The 20,708-nt window shown below is 37.7% G+C and overlaps 2 protein-coding genes across 3 annotated transcripts in view; one reads left to right on the forward strand and one right to left on the reverse strand.

The window, feature by feature from the left end:
• The window catches only part of Bmp2k (BMP2 inducible kinase), a 146,960-nt gene that overhangs the window by 79,057 nt on the left and 47,195 nt on the right, over nt 1–20,708 (reverse strand). For both annotated transcript variants that reach the window (XM_045143025.1, XM_045143024.1), the window contains exons 2-3: nt 15,185–15,303; nt 13,770–13,875 (exon numbers count right to left, since the gene is read on the reverse strand). In XM_045143025.1, coding sequence (XP_044998960.1) covers nt 13,770–13,875; nt 15,185–15,303 — 225 coding nt within the window. The remainder of the gene's footprint in view (nt 1–13,769; nt 13,876–15,184; nt 15,304–20,708) is intronic.
• On the forward strand, nt 5,291–5,470 carry LOC101614176 (ATP synthase membrane subunit K, mitochondrial-like). The gene has a single exon (XM_045143026.1). It carries the CDS (start codon nt 5,291–5,293, stop codon nt 5,468–5,470), a length of 180 nt encoding a protein of 59 aa, XP_044998961.1.

The following is a 20,708-nucleotide window of genomic DNA, read 5'->3' on the forward strand; positions in this document are numbered from 1 at the left end:
ATGAAAACAACAGAAGTTGAATCACAAGTTGAAAACACAGCAAGCTAGGTGACCCTGATCACACAAACTGCTGAACTAAAAGCAAATTCTATTATGATGGAGAATGGAATTTCAAAGGGGAAAGTGTGGGGGTGGGGAGGGAGGGAATTACCATGGGATTTTTTTTTATAATCATGGAAAATGTTAATAAAAATTTTAAAATTAAAAAAAAAATAAAAAAATATCAAAAATCCAACAATCACATAAATGAAATTGAGTAGACTCATCTCTTAGAGCACACAGCTTTCATCCCTAGTCATTTGTCAATTGAAGAAAACAAGAGAGACCTAAAAGGAGATATAAATGACTTAAATGTGAATCAACAAATAGAGGATTTCAATACCTAGCTAATTTAGCATAATGAAGACATGATCAAATGCAAAAATGAATTCCAAGAAGCATCAAGAAAATCAGACCTCAACCTGAAATTGAGCCTCAAAAAAGAGATGAACACAATGTAAAAAATAAAATAAAATAACAGGAAACAAAAATCAAACTGAGCTTTCAAAGTGAGCAAACAGAGCTTTTAAAAACTTCTCTAGGGCTGGGGAGATTGCTTAGTGGTTAAGCACTTGCCTGTGAAGCCTAAGAACCCCAGTTCGAAGCTCATTTCCCCAGAACCCACATTAGCCAGATGCACAAGGGGGCACACACGTCTGGAGTTTGCAGCAGCTGGAGGCCCTGGCACACCCATTCTCTCTCTCTCTCTATCTACCTTTCTCTGTCACTCTCAAATAAATAAGTAAATAAAACTTCTCTAGAAGCCCTCATTAAAAGAGTCACTCATATGGAGGACAGAACCTCTGAACTGGAATACAAGATAGAAGAAATTGATCGGGAGTACAAAACCATTGCTAAGTTCAAAAAAAAATCATATGAACAACATATGAGGGAACTGTGAGATGCCCTAAAAACAACAACAACCCAGATCATGGCACACCTGAAGGAGAACAAGTCCTAGCCAGAAGCAGAGAGAACATATTAAACAAAATGAATGAAGAAAATTTTCTACACCTTGCAAAAGAGAGGCCCATCCAGATACAAGAAGCTCAAAGAACACCAGACAGACAGGACCAAAGAAGAAACTCCCAAAGGTACATCATAGCTAAAACTCTTAACAATAAAAACAGAGTGCTAACATCTGCAAGAGAGAAGCAACTTACTGCATACAAAGTTAATCTCATCAGAATTACCACAGATTTCTCAATGGGAACCCTGAAAGCCAGAGGGGCCTAAAATGGAATGCTTCAAAGTCTGAAAAACTGTGGATTCCAACCCAAACTACTATAACCAGCCAAAGTAACCCTCATAAATAGATGGTGAAAGTAAAACTTTCCATGATAAAAGTCAGCGATATGATTATAGGAACACAAAACCAAAACTATAGTGAATAGTTGAGGGAATACTCCAATCAACCAATCTCAAGAGCCAACTAGAAGATGATCACAATAACCAAAACTAGAGCAGACTCAAAAAGTAGAAAGCCCCAAAAGGCCCCAAAATCCATAAAGCAGCCCACCATGGCACGGACTAAATGGAACCTCACAGTTATAATGTTAAATGTTAATGGTCTTAACTCACCCATAAAAAGACATAAGTAAACAGGGTAGATCATAAAATGGACTCGTCTATCTGCTGTCTCCAAGAAACACACCTCACCACTAAAGCAGACACTTCCTCACGGTGAAAGGTTGGAAAATGATACTGCAAGCAAATGAAAATAAGGAACAAGCAGGTGTTGCTATATTAATATCTGATAAAGTAGACTTCAAACAAAAAGTAATCAAAGAAGACAAAGGAGGCAACTTCTTACTCATCAAGGGAATGATCCAACATGAGGACATCACAATTATAAACCTATATGCACCAAACACAGGTGGACCACAGGTTACAAAACAAAAGTTACCTGCCAACAAAATGGAAATAAACACCAACACTATTACAACTGGGGTCTTCAACAGTAGACTATCATTAATAGCCAGATCATCCAAGGAGAAAATCAACAGGGAAGTATTACAGCTCAACAATGCCATGGATCAACTAGACCTAATGGACATCTACAGAACATACCATCTCAACTCTACAGGACACATATTCTTCTCAGCAGCCCACAGAACCATCTACAAAATCATATATTAAGCCATAAAGCACACTTCCACACGTTCAGGCAAATTAACATAACTTCCTGCATCATATCAGATCACAGTGCTTTAAAGCTAGAAATTAACAAAAGACACATCAGGAACTCCACTAGCTCCTGGAAACTGAACAACACGCTTCTAAACAATGAATGGGTTATGGAAGAAATAAAAAAGAAATTGAAAAATTTCCAGAACTGAATAAAAATAAAACATAACCTACCAAAACTTAAGGGACACAAGGCAGTCCTAAGGGGAAAATTCACAGTGCTAAATGCCTTCATAAAAAATAGAGAGAGAGCCCAAATAAATAACCTAACCATTCACCTAAAGGCATTGGAAAAATAGGAACAATCCAACCCTAAGAGCTTGAGATAGAAAAAAAATCAAAATCAGAGCAGAAATCAACACAAAAAAATCAGTAGCCTTTTTATGTGCAAAGGACAAATATACAGAAAAAGAAATTAGCAAGGCTGTCCCATGTCGATAACCACCCCCAAAACAAATAAAATACCTTGGAATAATACTAACCAAGGATGTGAAAGACTTATTCAATGGAAACATAAAAAGCTCAAGAAAGAAATCAAGGAGGACTTGAGAAGATGGAAAGCCTCCCTCGCTAATGGATAGGTAGAATTAATATTGTGAAAATGGCAATTCTACCAAAAGCAATATACATATTTAATGCAATATCAATAAAAATCCCAGAATAATTTTTTACAGAGATAGAAAAAATGATCTCAAAACTCATATGGAATGGCAGACAGACCTTAGATATCTAAACATATACTCCACTTCTGAAACATGTATCTAGCATCACAAGGCCTTGGATTCAGCAGCCCTAGCACTGAAAAACAATGTTTATTTATTCTCATTGACAACATATAAAACTTATCTGGAGTTATGAATATGCTTGCTTATCTTTTTTAAAGTTACAAATAAAGTCAGGTGTGATGGCTTATGCCTATAACCCCAAAACTTGAGAAGCTGAGTCAGGAATATCGAGAGTTTTGGGTCAGTATGGGCTACACAGTGAGTTCTAGGATAGCCTGGGCTACATAGAGAGACAAGATCTCAAAAAATAAAAATAAAAATGTAAGTAGAGAGAGAGCAAGATGGTGGTTGAGTAAGATTCTCCAGTAGTCTTTTTTTCACAGACACATGAGTTTCAATGGCTATTTATGGACCACGAAATGCCTTCACAAAAGGTAAGGAAGTCAAAGAAGGTACCATCTAACCAATTTGTAGTATAATAATAATAAAGAAGAAGAAAGGGAAGAAAAAGAGGAGGGGAAGGGGGAAGGAAGAAGAAGGAGGAAGAAGAAGAAGTGTTGATGAAGTTGGGAAGAAAAGACTGAGAACATCCCAGTGTAGCACCATAGGGAGAAGAGGATACCAAGTCTGAGCCTTAGACTAGAATAGAACCCTAATCAAGTACCAGCCCTGCCACACTTCTACTGAAGTGAATGAAACCCAGAGCCTAGAAGAGACCCATGATCCTGTTATCAGGCCAATACCAGGAAAGGAGTTAAGCAAGGTGCTACCTTCCTCTCCACCCTGCTTCAAGAGGGACTTCAGAATTCCAAAATATAAGTAAATGAAAGGTTTATTCATAGAAATAATATTAGAAAAATTTCTAAACCTAAAGAAAGATCAAGATAACCATGTAGAAGCCCAAAGGTCACCAATATGACTTTACTCAAAGTCTCCTAAAGACATAATAAAGCCTTCAAAGACGAAAGATAAAGAGGATATTCTCAGGGCTATAGAGATGGCTTAGCAGATATAAACCACATCACTCGTATGAAGACTAAAAACTAAACAATTAAAAATAGTAACTAGGGGGCTGGAGAGATGGCTCAGTGGTTAAAGCACTTGCTTACAAAACCTGATGACTCAGGTTCAAGTCTCCATTAGCCACATAAAGCCAGATGTACAAAGTGGTACATACATCTGGAGTTCGTCTGCAGTAGCAAGAGGCTCTGGTACACCTACTCTCACTCCTTCTCCCTCCCCTCTACTTGCAAATAAATAAAAATATAAGAAAAAAATTTTTTTGAAAACGTAACTAAAACAGAGGTAAAACAAGCCTATAATCCAGTCACTCAGGAGGCTATGCAGGAAGGAAATAGGTTTGAAGCCAGCATGGGCCAAACAGCAAGACTCTCATGAAAAAACTAATAATAAATTAAAGAAAGATATTAATAAATAATAAATTAAAAATATCAACTAATGTATCAAGATATGAACAAGTCAGAAAAGAGCAAATTCAATAACAAACCTTCAAAATTAGAGAGGTATAAAGTGCAAATGGAGATTTCTTAAATTTAAACACAGTACTAGGGAACATACCTAGGGCCTTAAACATTGTAGACAAGTGATCTAACACTATATCTCACCCTACTTTTTCTTATCCTTATGATCATGTTAAATTGATATGGGTTGAAAGTAGCTTGTTATAAACAAAAGAAGTTTTTGTAAGCCTTATGGTAACTACAAAGCAAAAGTCTATAATGGACAAGTCAAAATAAATTATCAAAGAGTTAAAATACTAGAGTAATTACAAAGAAGACTAAGAGTAAGAGAGAAGATACAATAAAAATGTAAAGCAAGCTTCATAACTGCCTTCTTTTCAATTACCTTAAAGCACATGGATTCTCTATTAAATTAAAGGACAGGGAGTGACAGGATGATTTAAAAGCCTCAACTATATGTTGCTAACAAAGAAATTTACCCCTAAAAGTGTACATAAACAGAAAGTGAAAGGGTAGGTTAAAATACCTCATGCAGCCGGGCGTGGTGGTGCACCCCTTTAATCCCAGCACTCGCCTTTAATCTCAGCACTTGGGAGGCAGAGGTAGGAGGATCGCCATGAGTTCAAGGCCACCCTGAGACTACATAGTTAATTCCAGGTCAGCCTGGACCAGAGTGAGACCCTACCTCGAAAAAAAAAAAAAAATACTACATGCAAATGGAATAAGAGAAAACAAAAGTTGGCATATTTATCAATTATAAGGGCTTTAAATCTTAAGTAATTAGAGGTAAGAGGAGCTGGGATCATTGAAGGACATCCACCGGCTGTGAAATTTGTGACTTAGATGAAGACTGAAATGATGGCAGGTACAGAATCTGATGCCCAATTCCAGTTAACTGGTATTAAGAAATATTTCAACTCTTACACTCTCACAAGTAGAATGAATAATGTACTGGCCACATATGGAGGCATTGCTTTGACAGACTCATACTTCAAGTTAAGGTCTAAAAAATATACTCCAGCTGTGAAAGCAACATAAACGGATTTGTATATGTCTGACTTCATCTGTTAAGTTGCCCTGCTTGGAGAAACTAATGTCAATGCATCATGTAATACTCAATTTGTACAATATATTATGAACCTGGAAAAAAAAATAGGTAAGTGGGCTGGAGAGGTGGCTCAGTGGTAAAAGTGCTTGCCTATGAAGCCTAAGAACTCATGTTCAAATCTCCAAGACTCACATGGGCAGACGCACAGTGATGCAAGCGCATAATGTTGCACATGCATCCAAGGGGCACACACATCTGGATTTGTTCTCAAGGACTAAAGTCCTGGTGCACTTATTCTATCTCTCTCTCAAAAATAAATTTAAAAAATTTAAGAGGTAAGAAATGCTACTGCATAATGATGAAAGGGTCAATCCAGAAAGAAATAATAATAATTCTAAACATGTGAACACAACATGTAAAGCAAATATTAAATACTGAAGGGAGAGAGAGGTTCCACTGCAATAATAGCAGGGGAAGTTAGCATATCACTTTTAGTAATGGACAGCCTCCAGGCAATGTCAGTAAAACAGAAAAGCTCAATTGCACCTAACAAAACCTATCACAGGCCACAAAGTAAGTGTGATAGTTAATTTCCATTGTCAACTTTATCAGATCAGGAATCAAGAGGCTGGAGAGAGATGGCTTAGCAGTTAAGGCACTTGCCTGCAAAACCTAAGGACCCAGGTTCAATTTCTCAGTATCCACACAAAGCCAGATGTGCAAGGTTTGTGCACATGTCTGGAGTTCGTTTACAGGGGTTAGAGGTCCTGGTGAACTCATTCCCTGTCTGTCTGTCTCTCCCCTCCCCTTCCTATGTCTCAAATAAATAAATAAATAAATATTTTTTTAAAAAAATTTAAGAGACTCATCTCCTGGGCAGGACTGTGAGGGTGTTTTAGGAAACATTACACCTGGGTAAGGAAGACATTCCCCCAGGTATGGCAAACGTGTCAGTGGCTGACTATATAAAAAGAGGCTACAGTAATTTTTTGTTGTTGTTGTTTTGTTTTTCGAGGTAGGGTCTCACTCTAGCCTAGGCTGACCTGGAATTCACTATGGAGTCTCAGGGTGGCCTTGAACTCACGGCAATCCTCCTACCTCTGCCTCCCAAGTGCTGGGATTAAAGGTGTGCACTACCACGCCCGGCAAGGCTATAGTAAATTAGCCCTTGCTCCTCCTATTTGCTTTTGCCCCTTGTTGTGAATTCATGTAGCCTGTTCCTGCCATCCTCTGCTGGCATCAAAACCCAACTCCTTCAGCCTTCCAAAGTGGACCAAGGATTAGTGGCCCTCCAAGAACCCTTTAGCTTTACAATGGCAGAGTGTAGCTACTGAGATATTAAGCCTCATTACCTAAGCAGCTAGTGGATTGTCAGACTCACTAGCCTGCAGATAACATCTGTTGTACTAAGCAACCCAAATCCTGTAAGCCAATCTAATAAATTCCCTGTATAATATATATTCATGCTATACGTTCTGTTCCTCTGGAGAACCCTGACTAATGCAACAAAGCTAAAGTCAAGCATCTTTTCTGAACACAATGCAATAAAACCAGAAATCAATAGTAAGAAAAACTGAAAACAATACAAATACATAAAAATTAAACCAGCTACTCTTGAAAAGCCAATGAATCAAAATTGTGGATGAAATGTAAGCCTGATAGCACAACCCTATACTTCAAGCCACTCCAGGTACTAAGGCAGAAGACTCTCAGATTCCAGGTCTGCTTGGGCTACAGAATAAATTGGAGACCAGATCGAGATAGCAAATAAAATGTCTCAAAACAAAAAGTAAAAGAGTAATTGAGATATAGCCCTATGGCGGAGTACTATCTAGCATGCAAGGACCTACAAGGCTGTAGGTCCCATTTCAAGTACTGAAAAAAGAAAGAGGTAACTCAAACTTTTCTTTAACAGATGAATGGTGACACAACATACCAAAATATATAAAAGTAACAACAGCCATAACAACAGAGAAGCTTATACAGCAATTACAATCATATGAGGAAAGCAGAAAGATCTCAAGCAACTTACCACTCCACCTCAAGCAGAAAGAAAAACAAGAACAAAGCAATGTAATAAAAGGAAAAATAACAAAACTCAGAATAGAAATAAATTAAACAGAGACTGAAAAAAGTACTACAAATATCAATGAAATCAAGAGCTGGCTATTCAAAAATGAAACCTAAATTGACAAACCTAGACTAAGAAAAAGAGAGAAGACTCAAAATCAGAGATGAAAGAAGACTACAACTGGCTCCAGAGATGGCCAAAATTATAAATAATTACACACTGGTAAAGTTAATAATGTAGAAGAACCAAATTTTTTGACAGATACACATATTGAGACTGATTATGAAGAAAAAGAAATTCTAAGCAAACAATCTAACAAGTAATTTAAAAAAAAAAAAGTTTGAGGACTTCTGGTCAAAATGGCATGCAACTAACCACACCTCACCTTTCAGGGAAGGCATTACCTTTGGGGTTCCCACAGGGGACCTCCATGTGCTTGATATCCCCATATTCCCACCTTACCACAGGACCTGGGAGAACCATCCACATGCTGGTACACAGTCCTAAGGGGCCTACTGTCCCATCCCCTCACCCCACAGCATCTCGGAACCAACACACATTCCCATCCAACCCCCTCAGCAGTCCAGCCCCAAAACCAGTCTGCTTTGTCCCGTTCCCCCTTACCCCCTGTTCCCTTGGGCTACCTGACCATACAGTCCCATACCCCAAACCACTGAGCAAAAAAATAAAAACCCTTTATCAGGTTCTTGAGCCACCACCAGAGCATCATGGGCTCCTTCACCCTAAGCAGACAAACCCCATTGCAATCAGAAGCCTAATCAAAGCAAACATAAAAGGGAAGAATCAACTGAAGACACTTCAAGGGTAGACTGTAGACTACGGCTTCCTCCTAAATTAAGTAAGATTCATACACTGTGATGGGTTGACCACAGTGCAAAAGGAATAGCATGAAAAATCAAATGCAAGTAAATCAAACAAGATTGCCCAGTCCCACAATGTATGTCTCTAATCAAATCATAGAAGAAACAATAGGATCAGAACCCCAAAATGAAGTTGCAAGCTATACAACCCAGGCCAAACAATTATCAGAACTTGCTGAAAATCAACAAATGTCTAATAATTGTATGGATGCTATCCTCCCTAGATAAGACCTAACAAAAAAGAACCAGGGAGGGTTCCAAAGACAGTTAAATGATCTGAAGGAGTGTGAAAAAAGACAGAGGGGGGGGAGGGAGGGGGAGGGAGGGAGAGAGAGGGAGAGAAGACCACAACAGTCAGCTGGCCAAGCTCAATGAAGACATAAGTAAGTAAAGGATGAATTTCAAGCAGTATTAAAACAATCAGAAAATAATGTGGAAAAGGAATTCAACAGAGGGATGAAACCTATACATAAAAACACAGTAGAAAATATAAACCAAACTGAACAAGTCCAAAACTCTACAGAAGCTCTCAAGAATAGTCAGCCATGTGGAAGATAGAAACTCAGAACTGGAAGAAAAAACACAAGAAACAGTTCATGAGTCCAAACGTTTCAGTAAGTTCAAAAATTTTGTGAAAAGAATATGAGGGAACTGTGGGATACCCTTAAACATCCCAACATTCAGATCATGGCAATACCAGAGGGGTAGAAATTCAGACCAAAGGTATGGAGAACTTACTCAACAAAATTATCGAAGAAAAATTTCCCACTCTCTCAAAAGAAAGTCCCATCAAGTTTCACGAAGCTAACAGAATTCCAAACAAGACTGGACCAAAGGAGAAATTCTCCAAGATATATTATCATTAGTACTCTAAACATCAATAACAAAAAGAAAGTCCTAAAAGCAGTTAGGGAGAAATAACACATTACATATAAAGGTAACCCCCTAAGAATTACTTCAGACATCACAATGGAAACCCTGAAAGCTAAAAGGGACTGGAATGGAACACAGTAAAATACAAGAACTTATGGCTTCCAACCCAAATTACTCTATCCAGCAAAAGTATCCCTCATAATAGATGGTGAAAGGAAAACTTTCTAAGATAAAAGTTAGCTTTACAACTATATGAACACAAAGACAAACCTACAGAGAGTACTCCAGGGAATTCTCCATATCAAAGAGTCAAATAACCAACCTCAAGTGCCTACAAGGAGCAGATCACAATAACCAAACTCAAAGAAGGTAACAACAACAACAACAAAAAGAAAAATCTAAGAAAACAACAAGCCACATAAACAACCACAATATGGCAGGGATTAAATCAAACCTCACAATTATTACCCTAAATATTAACAGCCTTAATTCACCCATCAAGAGACATAGCTAACAGGGTAGACCAGAAAATTAGACCCCCTCAATCTGCTGTTTTCAAGAAGCCCACCTCACCACAAAAGACCTCAGGGTGAGAGGGAAAAAAATGATATACGGAAATAAGAGACAAGTAGGCATAGCTATACTAATATTGGATAAAATAGACTTCAAACCAAAAGTTATCAAGAAAGACAAAGAAGATCACTTCTTAACTATCAAGGGAATGATCCAACAAGAGGATATTGCAATCATCAAACTTTATGCACCAAGCACAGGTGCACCACAATTCATAAAACCTCCTTGGCAACAAAACAGAAATAACCAGCAACACCATCATAGTCAGGGACTTCAATACTCCACTATCAGCAATAGATTATGCAAGCAGAAAATTAACAGGGAAGTAAGAGCTCAACAACACCATAGATCAGTTAGACCTAACGGACATCTACAGAACATTGTACCCAAAATCTACAGACTACACATTCTTCTCAGCAGCCCATGGAACATTCTCTAAAATAGATCATATACTCAGCCATAACGCCTGCCTCCATATATTTAGGAAGACTGACATAATTTCCTGCATGATATAAGATTATAATGCTGTATTACTAGAAATTAACAACAAAAGATACACCAGAAATCCCACCAGCTCCTGGAAACTGAACAACACACTTTTAAACAATAGATAGGTAGTAGATGAAATAAAAAATGAAACTGCAAAATTTCTAGAATTGAATGACAATGAGAACACATCTTACAAAAACTTATGGGCACAATGAAGGCAGTCCTTATGGAAAAATTCATAGCACTAAATAATAACATAGAGAGATCCCAAATCAATAACCTAACCATCCACCTAAAGGCATTGGAAAAACAAGAAGAATCCAGCCCAGAAAGCTCTATATGGAAAGAAATAATTAAGGTCAGAGTAGAAATTAATGAACTGGAAACTAAGAAAATAATTTAAAAAGTGAAGAAACAAAGAGCTGGTCCTTTGAAAATATAAACAAGTTTGATAAACCCTTGGACAATTTGATGAAGGGAAAAAGAGAGATACTTCAAATTAACAAAATCAGAAATGAAAAAGGAGAGATCACAACAGACATAACGGAAATTGGGAGAATGATCAGGATTTATTTCAAAAGCCTCTAGTCCACAAAACTGGAAAATATAGAAGAAATGGATGAATTTCTGGACACATACCACCTATCAAAGCTAAACTCAGAGCAGATTAATCCCCAAAACAAACCTGTCACACACATCAAGATTGAAAAGTTAATCAACACCCCCCAAAAGAGTTTAGAACCAGATAGCTTCTCAGCTTCAAACCTTCATGGAAGAACTGAAACCAATTGTTCTCAAACTGTGCCACATTACCAGAGAAGAGGGAAACTTCCCCAAATCCTTTTATGAAGTTTGTATCACCCTAATACCAAAACCAGGCAGAGATGCCACAAGAAAACACAACGTATAAATAAACTTAAAGACAAAAATCACATGATCATTTCAATAGATGCAGAAAAGGCCTTCAACAAAATACAACATCACTTCATGATCAAAACATTGGAGAAAATAGGCATGAACAGTTTATATCTCAACATAATAATAATAAAGGCTATATATAAAGCTCCTAAAGCCCAAATAATACTTAATGGGGAGAGACTGAAAAAATTCCCACTGAGATCAGGAACAAGACAGGGGTGTCCACTCTCACCTCTGTTCTTCAACAAAGTACTGGAAGTCCTAGCTCAAGACATAAGACAGGAGAAAGAAATAAAAGGGATACAAATTGAAAACAAAGAAGTTAACCCTATTCACAGACAACAGGACAACAGGATTCTATACATAAGTGACCTGAGAACCTCCATCTCCAAACTCTTAAAGGTGATTACTTCCTTCAGCAAAGCAGCAGGATACAAAATCAAAGCACAAAAATGAGTAGCCTTTCTATATGCAAAAGATAAAGATACAGAGACAGAAATTAGTGACAATGTCTCATTTTCAATAGCATCAAAAATAAAATAACATAAAATAAAATGCCTTGGAATACCATTAACCAAGGATGTGAAAGTCCTATGATGAAAATATAAAAACAGTCAAGAAAGAAACTGAGAAGGACTTGAGAAAAAAGGAAGGACCTCCCATGCTCCTGGATAGGCAGAATTAACATTGTGAAAATGGCAATCTTACCAAAACAATATATAGACTTAATGCAATATCAATAAAAATCCCAACATTTTTCTTCGCAGAGATATAAAAAATTATCTCAAAATTCATATGGAATGGCAGAAGGCCTCGGATATCCAAGCATATTCTTAGCAAAAGAAACACCTCTGGAGGCATCACCATGATCTAAAGCTATATTTACAAAGTTACAGTAACAAAAACAACATGGTACTGCCATAAAAACAGGCAGGCTTATACACCAATGGAAAAGAATAGAGGCCCCAGACTTTGGGTCATGTAACTACAGCTACTTGATATTTGACAAAGTCCCTAACAATATAGAATGGAAGAAAGAGAGTATCTTCAACAAATGGTGCTGGACACACTGGATAACCATATCCAGGAAAATGAAACTAGACTAACTCATCTTGCCATGCACAAAAGTCTAGTCTAAATGGATCAAAGAACTCCAATATTAAGACTGAAAACTTGGCTACTACTGGAAGAAAAAATAGGAGGACCTGTCCACGATATACAATTGGGAAAAGGCTTTCTGAACAAAACCCCAGTAGCTCACAATATTAAACAATCACTCAACCATAGGATCTCAAGAGCTGAAAAGTTTTTCACAAACATATAATAAGCACAGCCAACAGATTACCCACAGAATGGGAGAAAAATTTTGCTGGCTATACAACTGACAGAGGCCTAATTTATAGAATCTACAAAGAACTCAAAACCTAAACAATAAAAAAGTCAAGCAACCCACTCACAAAATGGGGCAGAGAACTAAACAGGGAGTTCTCACAGGAAATGGCAAAAACACAGTTAAGAAAATGTTCAACATCCCTAACCATCAGGGCAATGAAAATCAAAACAACTATGAGATTCTACCTTACCCCAGTAAGGATAACAAACATTGAAAACAACTGCTGCCAAGGATGTGGAGAAATAGGAGCCCTCATTCACTGTTGGTGGGGAATATAAAATGGTACAACCACTATGGAAAGCAATATGGAGACTCCTAAAAAGGTTGACTACAGAGTTACCAACAGACCCAGTTATTTCCTTACTGGGCATTTACCCTAAAATCTTCATGCCTCAGTTCAGAGAGATTTGCTCAACCATGTTTATAGCTGCTCAATTCATAATAGCTAAGAACTGGAATCAACCCAGATGTCCATCATTAGATGAACAGATAACCAAGATGTGGCATATCTACATGATGGAATTCTACACAGAAATAAAGAAAAATGACACAATGAAATTTGGAGAAAAATGGTCAAACGTGGAACAGATCATTCTCAGTGAACTCACCCAATCACAGAAAGACAACTGTCACATGGTCTCACTCATCTGTGGATCTTAACCTGAATCTGCCCAAGATGCTGACATACCTAACAAGCATCTGGAGTATATGGACAATAGGGTGGGTGGGTTGGGAGGGGAGGGCAAAAAACTGGACCCAAATGGAACTGGTACCATAAAATCCTATATCCTGAAAGACAGACCAAAAAGTTGAACCTTCATCATGTCCTTAGAGGTAACACCTAAATCACAGGGCCCTGGAGAGGGTATGATAAAGACTAACCTTAAATTTCTCCTATTTCACTGTCCGTCTGTCTGTCTCTCTCTCTCTCTTTTACATTAACTATCTTTTTCTTTCTAATTAGTTAGTTAAAACTGTGGTTACAGTAACAGGTGTCCAGAACTAGGTAACAGCTGCCCAGGAAGAAACTACTGCCAGTAACCCATTTTAAGGGAAATACTTAGTATATACAAATAGAAATGGATACTTACCTCTACAATATTCCATTAAGATAAGTACTTCCCATACATTATCACTAATTGAGTTAACAGCACAGTCCAAATAACCAACAATATTTTTGTGGCCAGAAAGTTCTTTCTATAAAAAAGAAATAAAATTTTAAAAAATTAGTTGTGATAGATTCTACATATCTATTATTAGAAATGCTTTCAAACTTAACTCAATATACTTAAAGAATTTCTAAAATTCAACCCGCATGCATACACACACATACATACACACATTCCAAAGAAAAATGTAATAACGCATGAGAATATAAAATCTAACATACTTCAGCCACCCAAAACTTTCAATGGCTTCAATGCAAAGTATAATGGACATTTTCCTTTTAATTTTTTTAGATTCTTATTTTTATTTATTTATTAGAGACAGAGAGAAAGGAGGAAAAAAGAGACTTAGAGAGAATGAGAATGGGTGTGCCAGGACCTCTAGCCACTGCATAGAAACTCCAGATGCATGTGCCACCATGGGCACCTGGCTTACATGGGATCTGGAGAATCGAACCTAGGTCCTTAGGCTGCACAGGCATGCACCATAATAGCTAAGCAATCTCTCCAGCCCTCAATGCACATTTTCTAACAAACAAGTAATCAATGAATATTTGTTTTTAAAGTCAACCACAAAAATGATAATCTCAAAAGAAATAATCTATCAAAACAAGTATGCATCAGTTCCTTAAAACTCAAAAATATTAAAACTCTTGTATTTATCTAAAAAAGTCATTCAATTCTATTTTGTGCATGTGTATGGAGAACATGCACATGTTTATGAGTGTTCATATGTGTGTGGACACAGATGTGTGTGTAGATACTCATGCAAATATGTGTGGAGTCCAGAAGTTGACATCAGGTGTCTTGCCCTACTAGACAGGGTCTCTTATTTGAACCAAGGGTTCACCAACTGGGCTTGACAAAAGCTAGCCTATAAGGTCTGGGGATCCTGTTTCCACCTCCCCAGTGCTATTACTTTTACTTTAAAGAATAAACCATCGGGCTGGAGAGATGGCTTAGTGTTTAAAGTGCTTGCCTGTAAAGACAAAGAACCCAGGTTCAATTCTCCAGAACTCAGGTAGGCCAGGTGCACAAGGTTGCACGTGCATCTGAGTTCTTTTGTAGTGGCTATATGCCCTGGCATGCCCACACTTAATTTCTTTCTCTGTCTCTCTCCCTCTTTCTCTCCCCCCCTTTCCCTCTCAAATAAATAAACAAAAATTAAAAATTTTAAAAAGAATGAACTATCAATTCCCAGACAAGAGTATAATTTATTGACCTTTAAAACGTTTAGAAATATATATAAACTGAAAACTTGCCTAAAAGTGTGAATGTTATACTATAAAACCCAAAGAAAATAAAGCAGATTTCTAAAACAAAATTCTTCTTTCACTTACCATAATTGTAATTTCCCTTTTACAAATATTGAGGTCTGGCATGTTATTGACATACATTCTCTTCAATGCACATCGGATTCCACCATGAGTCCTCACCAGGAAAACTGTGGAGAATCCACCTAGAAGTAGTAGTACCAGTTAGCACAAAAAGAATCAGAAACCACTGTCAAAATCATATACTATCATTTTGGAGCATAATACCAGAGGAAAATAAACAAAGACTGTCCCCAAGACAAACTAAAGACAGTAAGCAGCTCATTGATTAAAAGCCAAGCAATGACTTCCTGCTTTTCTCTTTTATAAACCAATATACAAAAATTTCCCTTTCTGCCCAGGATTACGTTGTTATGTATGTGTGTGTGTGGCACAGGTGTGTGTGCAGATACTCATGCACAAATGTGGGGGTTTTTTTTTGCCAGACACTTATATAAATGTTTGATCTTTAAAAAGATACTCCTTTTTAGGATTCATCTTCCTTTTCTCTTCATGTTTAAAATAAAATAATCGTACTATGTAAAATGGAGTAACGTGCCAGCACCCTACACTGACACTCCACATGACATAATTCAATATAGTCTGACATACAGTGTCATAATATGCACATACTACTGTTTAATCATTTTTATAGCAATGGCCAGCCAGGATGATCTGTTTTATTTGTTTCTTGCTTTTATCAATAATGTTACATGAAATACCAATGTATTTACCAACATAAATATACTTGTTTGGGGAGAGAGGACACAAGGGCAGTGCTTTTCTCTAGAGAGAAGAGACATACCAAAAGAACAAAAAACTTCCAACTGGATACAGTTAAGATCACATATTAGAGTGCAGCAGCCTCTAGCTGCAACGTAAGTGCCAGTTTTCTTCCTCACTTGACAGATTGCTATGGCTTTTACATTTCTGCCAATTACAGGCAAAGCCTTCAATGCTATTATCTCTATCCGCCATCCACCATCCACTGAGGAGCAGTGAAGTTAAGCATCTTTACCCTCTTTTGGGCCTCTTCCATGACAAACCACATACCTTACTCTGTGTGTTTTTCTTTTGATGGGTAGGAAATAAATATGGAACTCTGGATAAGTAAGAAATATATATTCTCCTATCTATTACTGTTCCACTTTGTCTGTGGATGGTGAACTTTGCAAATGAAAAAGCATGCATGTATTTTTTTCTATGAACATAACAAAGAGTATGGGAGAATACAGCCCAAGTTTGCCTGGATCATATAACTGGGGAAGGAGCAGCTAAACTTTTACATGCGACTATGTTACATGTTACAGTGGGTATGCTCTTCCCAGCAGTTTATAAAAGAAACACAGTAGTTTTCCTTTAAAACAGGTATGAAAGAGAGGAGGAACGTAACTTAAGTGTACCTCAGTGGTATAGCACTTATACAGAGGTCCTGGGTTCAATCATTACACAGGTTAAAAAAAAAAAAATGTTGCTACAAAGTAAAATGTATAAAAAGGTCTCAAACAAAACCAACCTTTATTATTCACCTCATCACTGCTGATGCAGAAAAACAGCAAAAAGAATTTTCCAAAGCATATAACTATACGATGGAAGAGAATGTCAGCAAAATATTCAAAGATTGAGGAGTTAGGACAAAGGTTCAGAGGATAATCCCCAGAACCTTACATAAAGCCGAATACAGTAGCAAGCATCTATCAACTCCCAGTGAACATACCGGCACAGGAGAGTTCCCAAAAACTTGTGAACCATATAACCTGGCATACATAGTAGAGAACAACTAAGAAACCCAGCCTCAAGGTAGAAGATGAGAACCAATACTTAAGGATGCCCTCTGGCCTCCACACATATACCAAGCCATATATGCACTGCACTTACACAGGCACACAAGATTAGAAACATATAGTACAGGGGAAAAAAAGAAAAGAAACCAAACCTCTAGATTTCCTACCCTATTCCCAAAAAGGCAAACACGCACTCACAGACACATTAAATTAACAGTACATATGAGATATCAGGCACCATACACCTACCAGGGAAAGGTGGAATAGTTTTAAGAACCTAAAAGTTGAGAAGAAGCATGCATACTGAGAAAAGAATGCCCCCATTAATAAAAGGTTACTGCTCAGTTACAAGAACATGCAACCAGAAGTACAAGGATAATCCCAAAAGGAGGCTACAGAGTGTTTCCCTTCTGTGGAACTGAATGGGAAAAAAATTAGAGATTCTGTAGATTGGAGTCACACAATGAAAAGGTGCCTTTCTGCCTTTCCACACTAACAAATCATGGATTTGTACATACGACTTGAAGTCACATCTTTTAACAAAACTTCACTCTCTAGAAGAACAGAAACAAAGTGATTCATTCTAATGACAAGAGATTAAAACAAAACAAAAAATAAAACTTTGAAGAGGTAATGTGAGATCAAAAAATTTAAAAGCTGCTATAAATATTATCAGAGTTGAATAAAGACTTTGTCATCATGAAAGATGGACAAGTACCTCTAACACAGATATTCAGAGAAAATAAAAAAATAAATTGTAATTAAGAAATCAAAACGGGCTGGAGAGATGGCTTAGTGGTTAAGCACTTGCCTATGAAGCCTAAGGACCCCGGTTCAAGGCCTGATTCCCCAGGACCCACATTAGCCAGATGCACAAGGGGGCGCACACATCTGGAGTTCGTTTGCAGTGGCTGGAAGCCCTAGCGTGCCCATTCTTCCCCTCTCCCTCCCTCCCTCTCCCTCTCTCTACCTCCTTCTCTCTCTCTCTACCTCCTTCTCTCTCTGTCACTCTCAAATAAATAAATAAAAATAAAAATAATTTAAAAAAAGAAATCAAAACAAAACAATTTGCAGAGGAGCTACGATAGAAACATAAAAACTCTTCCAGAGATTTTCCATAGGAGAAAAACAAAAGACAGGAACATGAAAAGGTCAGGCCAACAAACCTAGCATTATATCAGAAATGGCAGAAGGAGGAGAAAAAGGATGAGCAAAAGTCCCACATTATACGTACTAAACGAATTGAGTAACCCTAAATCATCATTATAAAAATGTGGTCAACAAGAAAAATAGAGGACTAGAGAGATGGCTTAGTGGTTAAGGCATTTGCCTGCAAGGCCAAAGGACCCAGGTTTGATTTCCCAGGACCCACATAAGCAGATGCACAAGGTGGCACATGCATCTGGAGTTCATTGGTGGCAGTTAATGGCCCCGGTACAACCATTCTCTCTCTCTCTCTCTCTCTCTCTCTCTCTCTTTCTTTCTCTCTGTCCCACTCTCCCTCCAACTCCTTTCTCTCTGTCTCAAATAAATAAATAAATAAATAAATAAAATATTACAAAAAGAAAAGAAAAACAGCATAGGATTTGGCTCTTTGTGTTACTAGTAGAGTTTGCAGGGTTGGAGATCTTTAAGTTACAAGCACTGTTATGCTTATACTCATAACCCTTTAAACTGTGGTCTAAAATATTAAATGGACATCAAAATAAAAGAGAGACTGATTAAGAAGGGGAGGGATATGGAGAATGGAGTTTCAAAGGGGAAAGTGGGGGGAGGGAGGGCATTAGCATAGGATATTGTTTACAATCATGGAAATAGTTAATTAAAAAAAAAGTAAAAAAAAAAATTAAATGCCAAGTCCCAGGAATAAACACTATCACAGAACTGTAAAGAGTGTGATGAAATTTCACACTGTCCAACTCAAACTATGAATTATCCTTTTTCCAGCATATCAATGCAGTATGAATTAGCTGCTTTTTACTGACTTATTAGCCATCTTGCTTAGCTAGTCAACTGTAGAGTTTACAATGTTAAGTAGTCAGACATGATGGCACATGACTTTAGTAGCAAAAAACTAAACTCCAATTATTACTGCTATTACTATAATACTTTTGCTATTAATACTGTTTCATCTTATAAAGGTAAGACTTCGGGCTGGAGATATGGCTTAGCAGTTAAGGTGCCTGTCTGTGAAGCCTAACACCCATGTTCAACTTCCCAGATCCCACATAAGCAGACACACAAAGGTGAGGAAAATGCAAGATTGCACATGCCCACTAGATGGTGCAAGTGTCTGGAGTTCGACTTCAGGCCCTGGCATGCCAATATTTTCTCTCCCTCCCTCTCTCTCTCTCTCTCTCTCTCTCTCTCTCTCTCTCAAAAGTAATAAAATAAAAAAAAATTTTAAATGGTAAGATTTAACCTAGAAATTCTAAAGAACACACACACAAAAAGGAAATAAATGCATGGCCCGATAAAGAACTTAATCTAAACAAAATATTCAATGAGACTATTGTTCAAATATGCTCAAATCATCTGTGACTACATGTATAAATAAGAAATAAATTATACAAAACTCAAACTCAAAATGTGCTTCATAAGATACTTTCTTTTATAAATTTGGAAAAAATTAAACGTAGTAAAAATGGAGGCTTAAATAATTTAAACACATACACAAACCAAAGCCTGGGGCTGGGGAGATGGTCAATCAGTGAAGCATTTGCCACACAAGTGAGTTCAAATCCCCAATATGCACAAAGAAAAAGCCAGGCCAGCAAGGCATCCCCACAGTTCTTGGAGGTGAAGGAACCCCAGGGCTGGCTGACTAGCTAGTCTAGACAAATCAGTAAGCTCTAGGTTCCATTCCCATCTCAAAAACTAAAGTGGATAAAGACTGAAGAAGAGATTTGACATCAACCTCTACCTTTCATATGAACCCTCACACACATATACAAATGCAAATAAACATAAAAAAAACTCTGTGTTCCATTGTTTTGGTTTAAGTCTGTGGCTAAGAAGTAGGAATTCACTAGGGCCATTTAAAAGATTATCTAGCCTCCACCATTCATTTTAAACTAGCAATGTCCTAATAGTTACTGTTGATGAAAACTATTACTCTGGCCTAGTGTGTGTCCATTCATGCTTACAATTCCAACACTCCAGGGCAGAAGAACTGCAAATTTCAACCTGAACACACATAGAAAAATTGTCTCAAGAAGCAAGGACTTAGGATGTAGTTCACTGGTATAGTGCATATAGGCCTAGGTTTGATCCACAGGGCAGGGCAAGACAAGGATTACTTTGTTCTCAATGCCCCCAGACTCAAGAAAGAAGAAAGACAGGAAGACAGATGGATGGAAGAATGAAAGGGAGAGAGGGAAGGGGAAAGGAAAGGAAAAGGGGGAAAAGAGGAAAAGGAAAGGCCAGAAAAGGAAAGAAGGGAAGGGAGGAGGAAGGAAGGGAGGGGAGAAGGAAGGGAAGAGAGAAGGAAGGGGGGGCAGGAAGGGAGGGAGGAAGGGACAGGGAAGGAGGAAAAAGAAGTAAGTAAAAAGGAAGGAAGGAAGGAAGGAAGGAAGGAAGGAAGGAAGGAAGGAAGGAAGGAAGGAAGGAAGGAAGGAAGGAAGGAAAGGAGGGAGGGGAAAGTGAAAGGAAGGAAAGAATGGAAATGAGAAAGAAAAGAAAGGAAGGGTGGGAAGAAAGAGAGATATAGCATTACTTTGTCCCCAATTCTGGGCACAGATTTCTAAAAACAAGTGACATTCCCTGAC

This window comes from Jaculus jaculus, chromosome 2 (assembly GCF_020740685.1).
Source record: "Jaculus jaculus isolate mJacJac1 chromosome 2, mJacJac1.mat.Y.cur, whole genome shotgun sequence".
Lineage (NCBI taxonomy): Eukaryota > Metazoa > Chordata > Mammalia > Rodentia > Dipodidae > Jaculus > Jaculus jaculus.

Bases quoted from the DNA above. Each gene is read 5' to 3' on its own strand.
- LOC101614176 (XM_045143026.1), top strand. From the start codon at position 5,291: ATGGCAGGTACAGAATCTGATGCCCAATTCCAGTTAACTGGTATTAAG.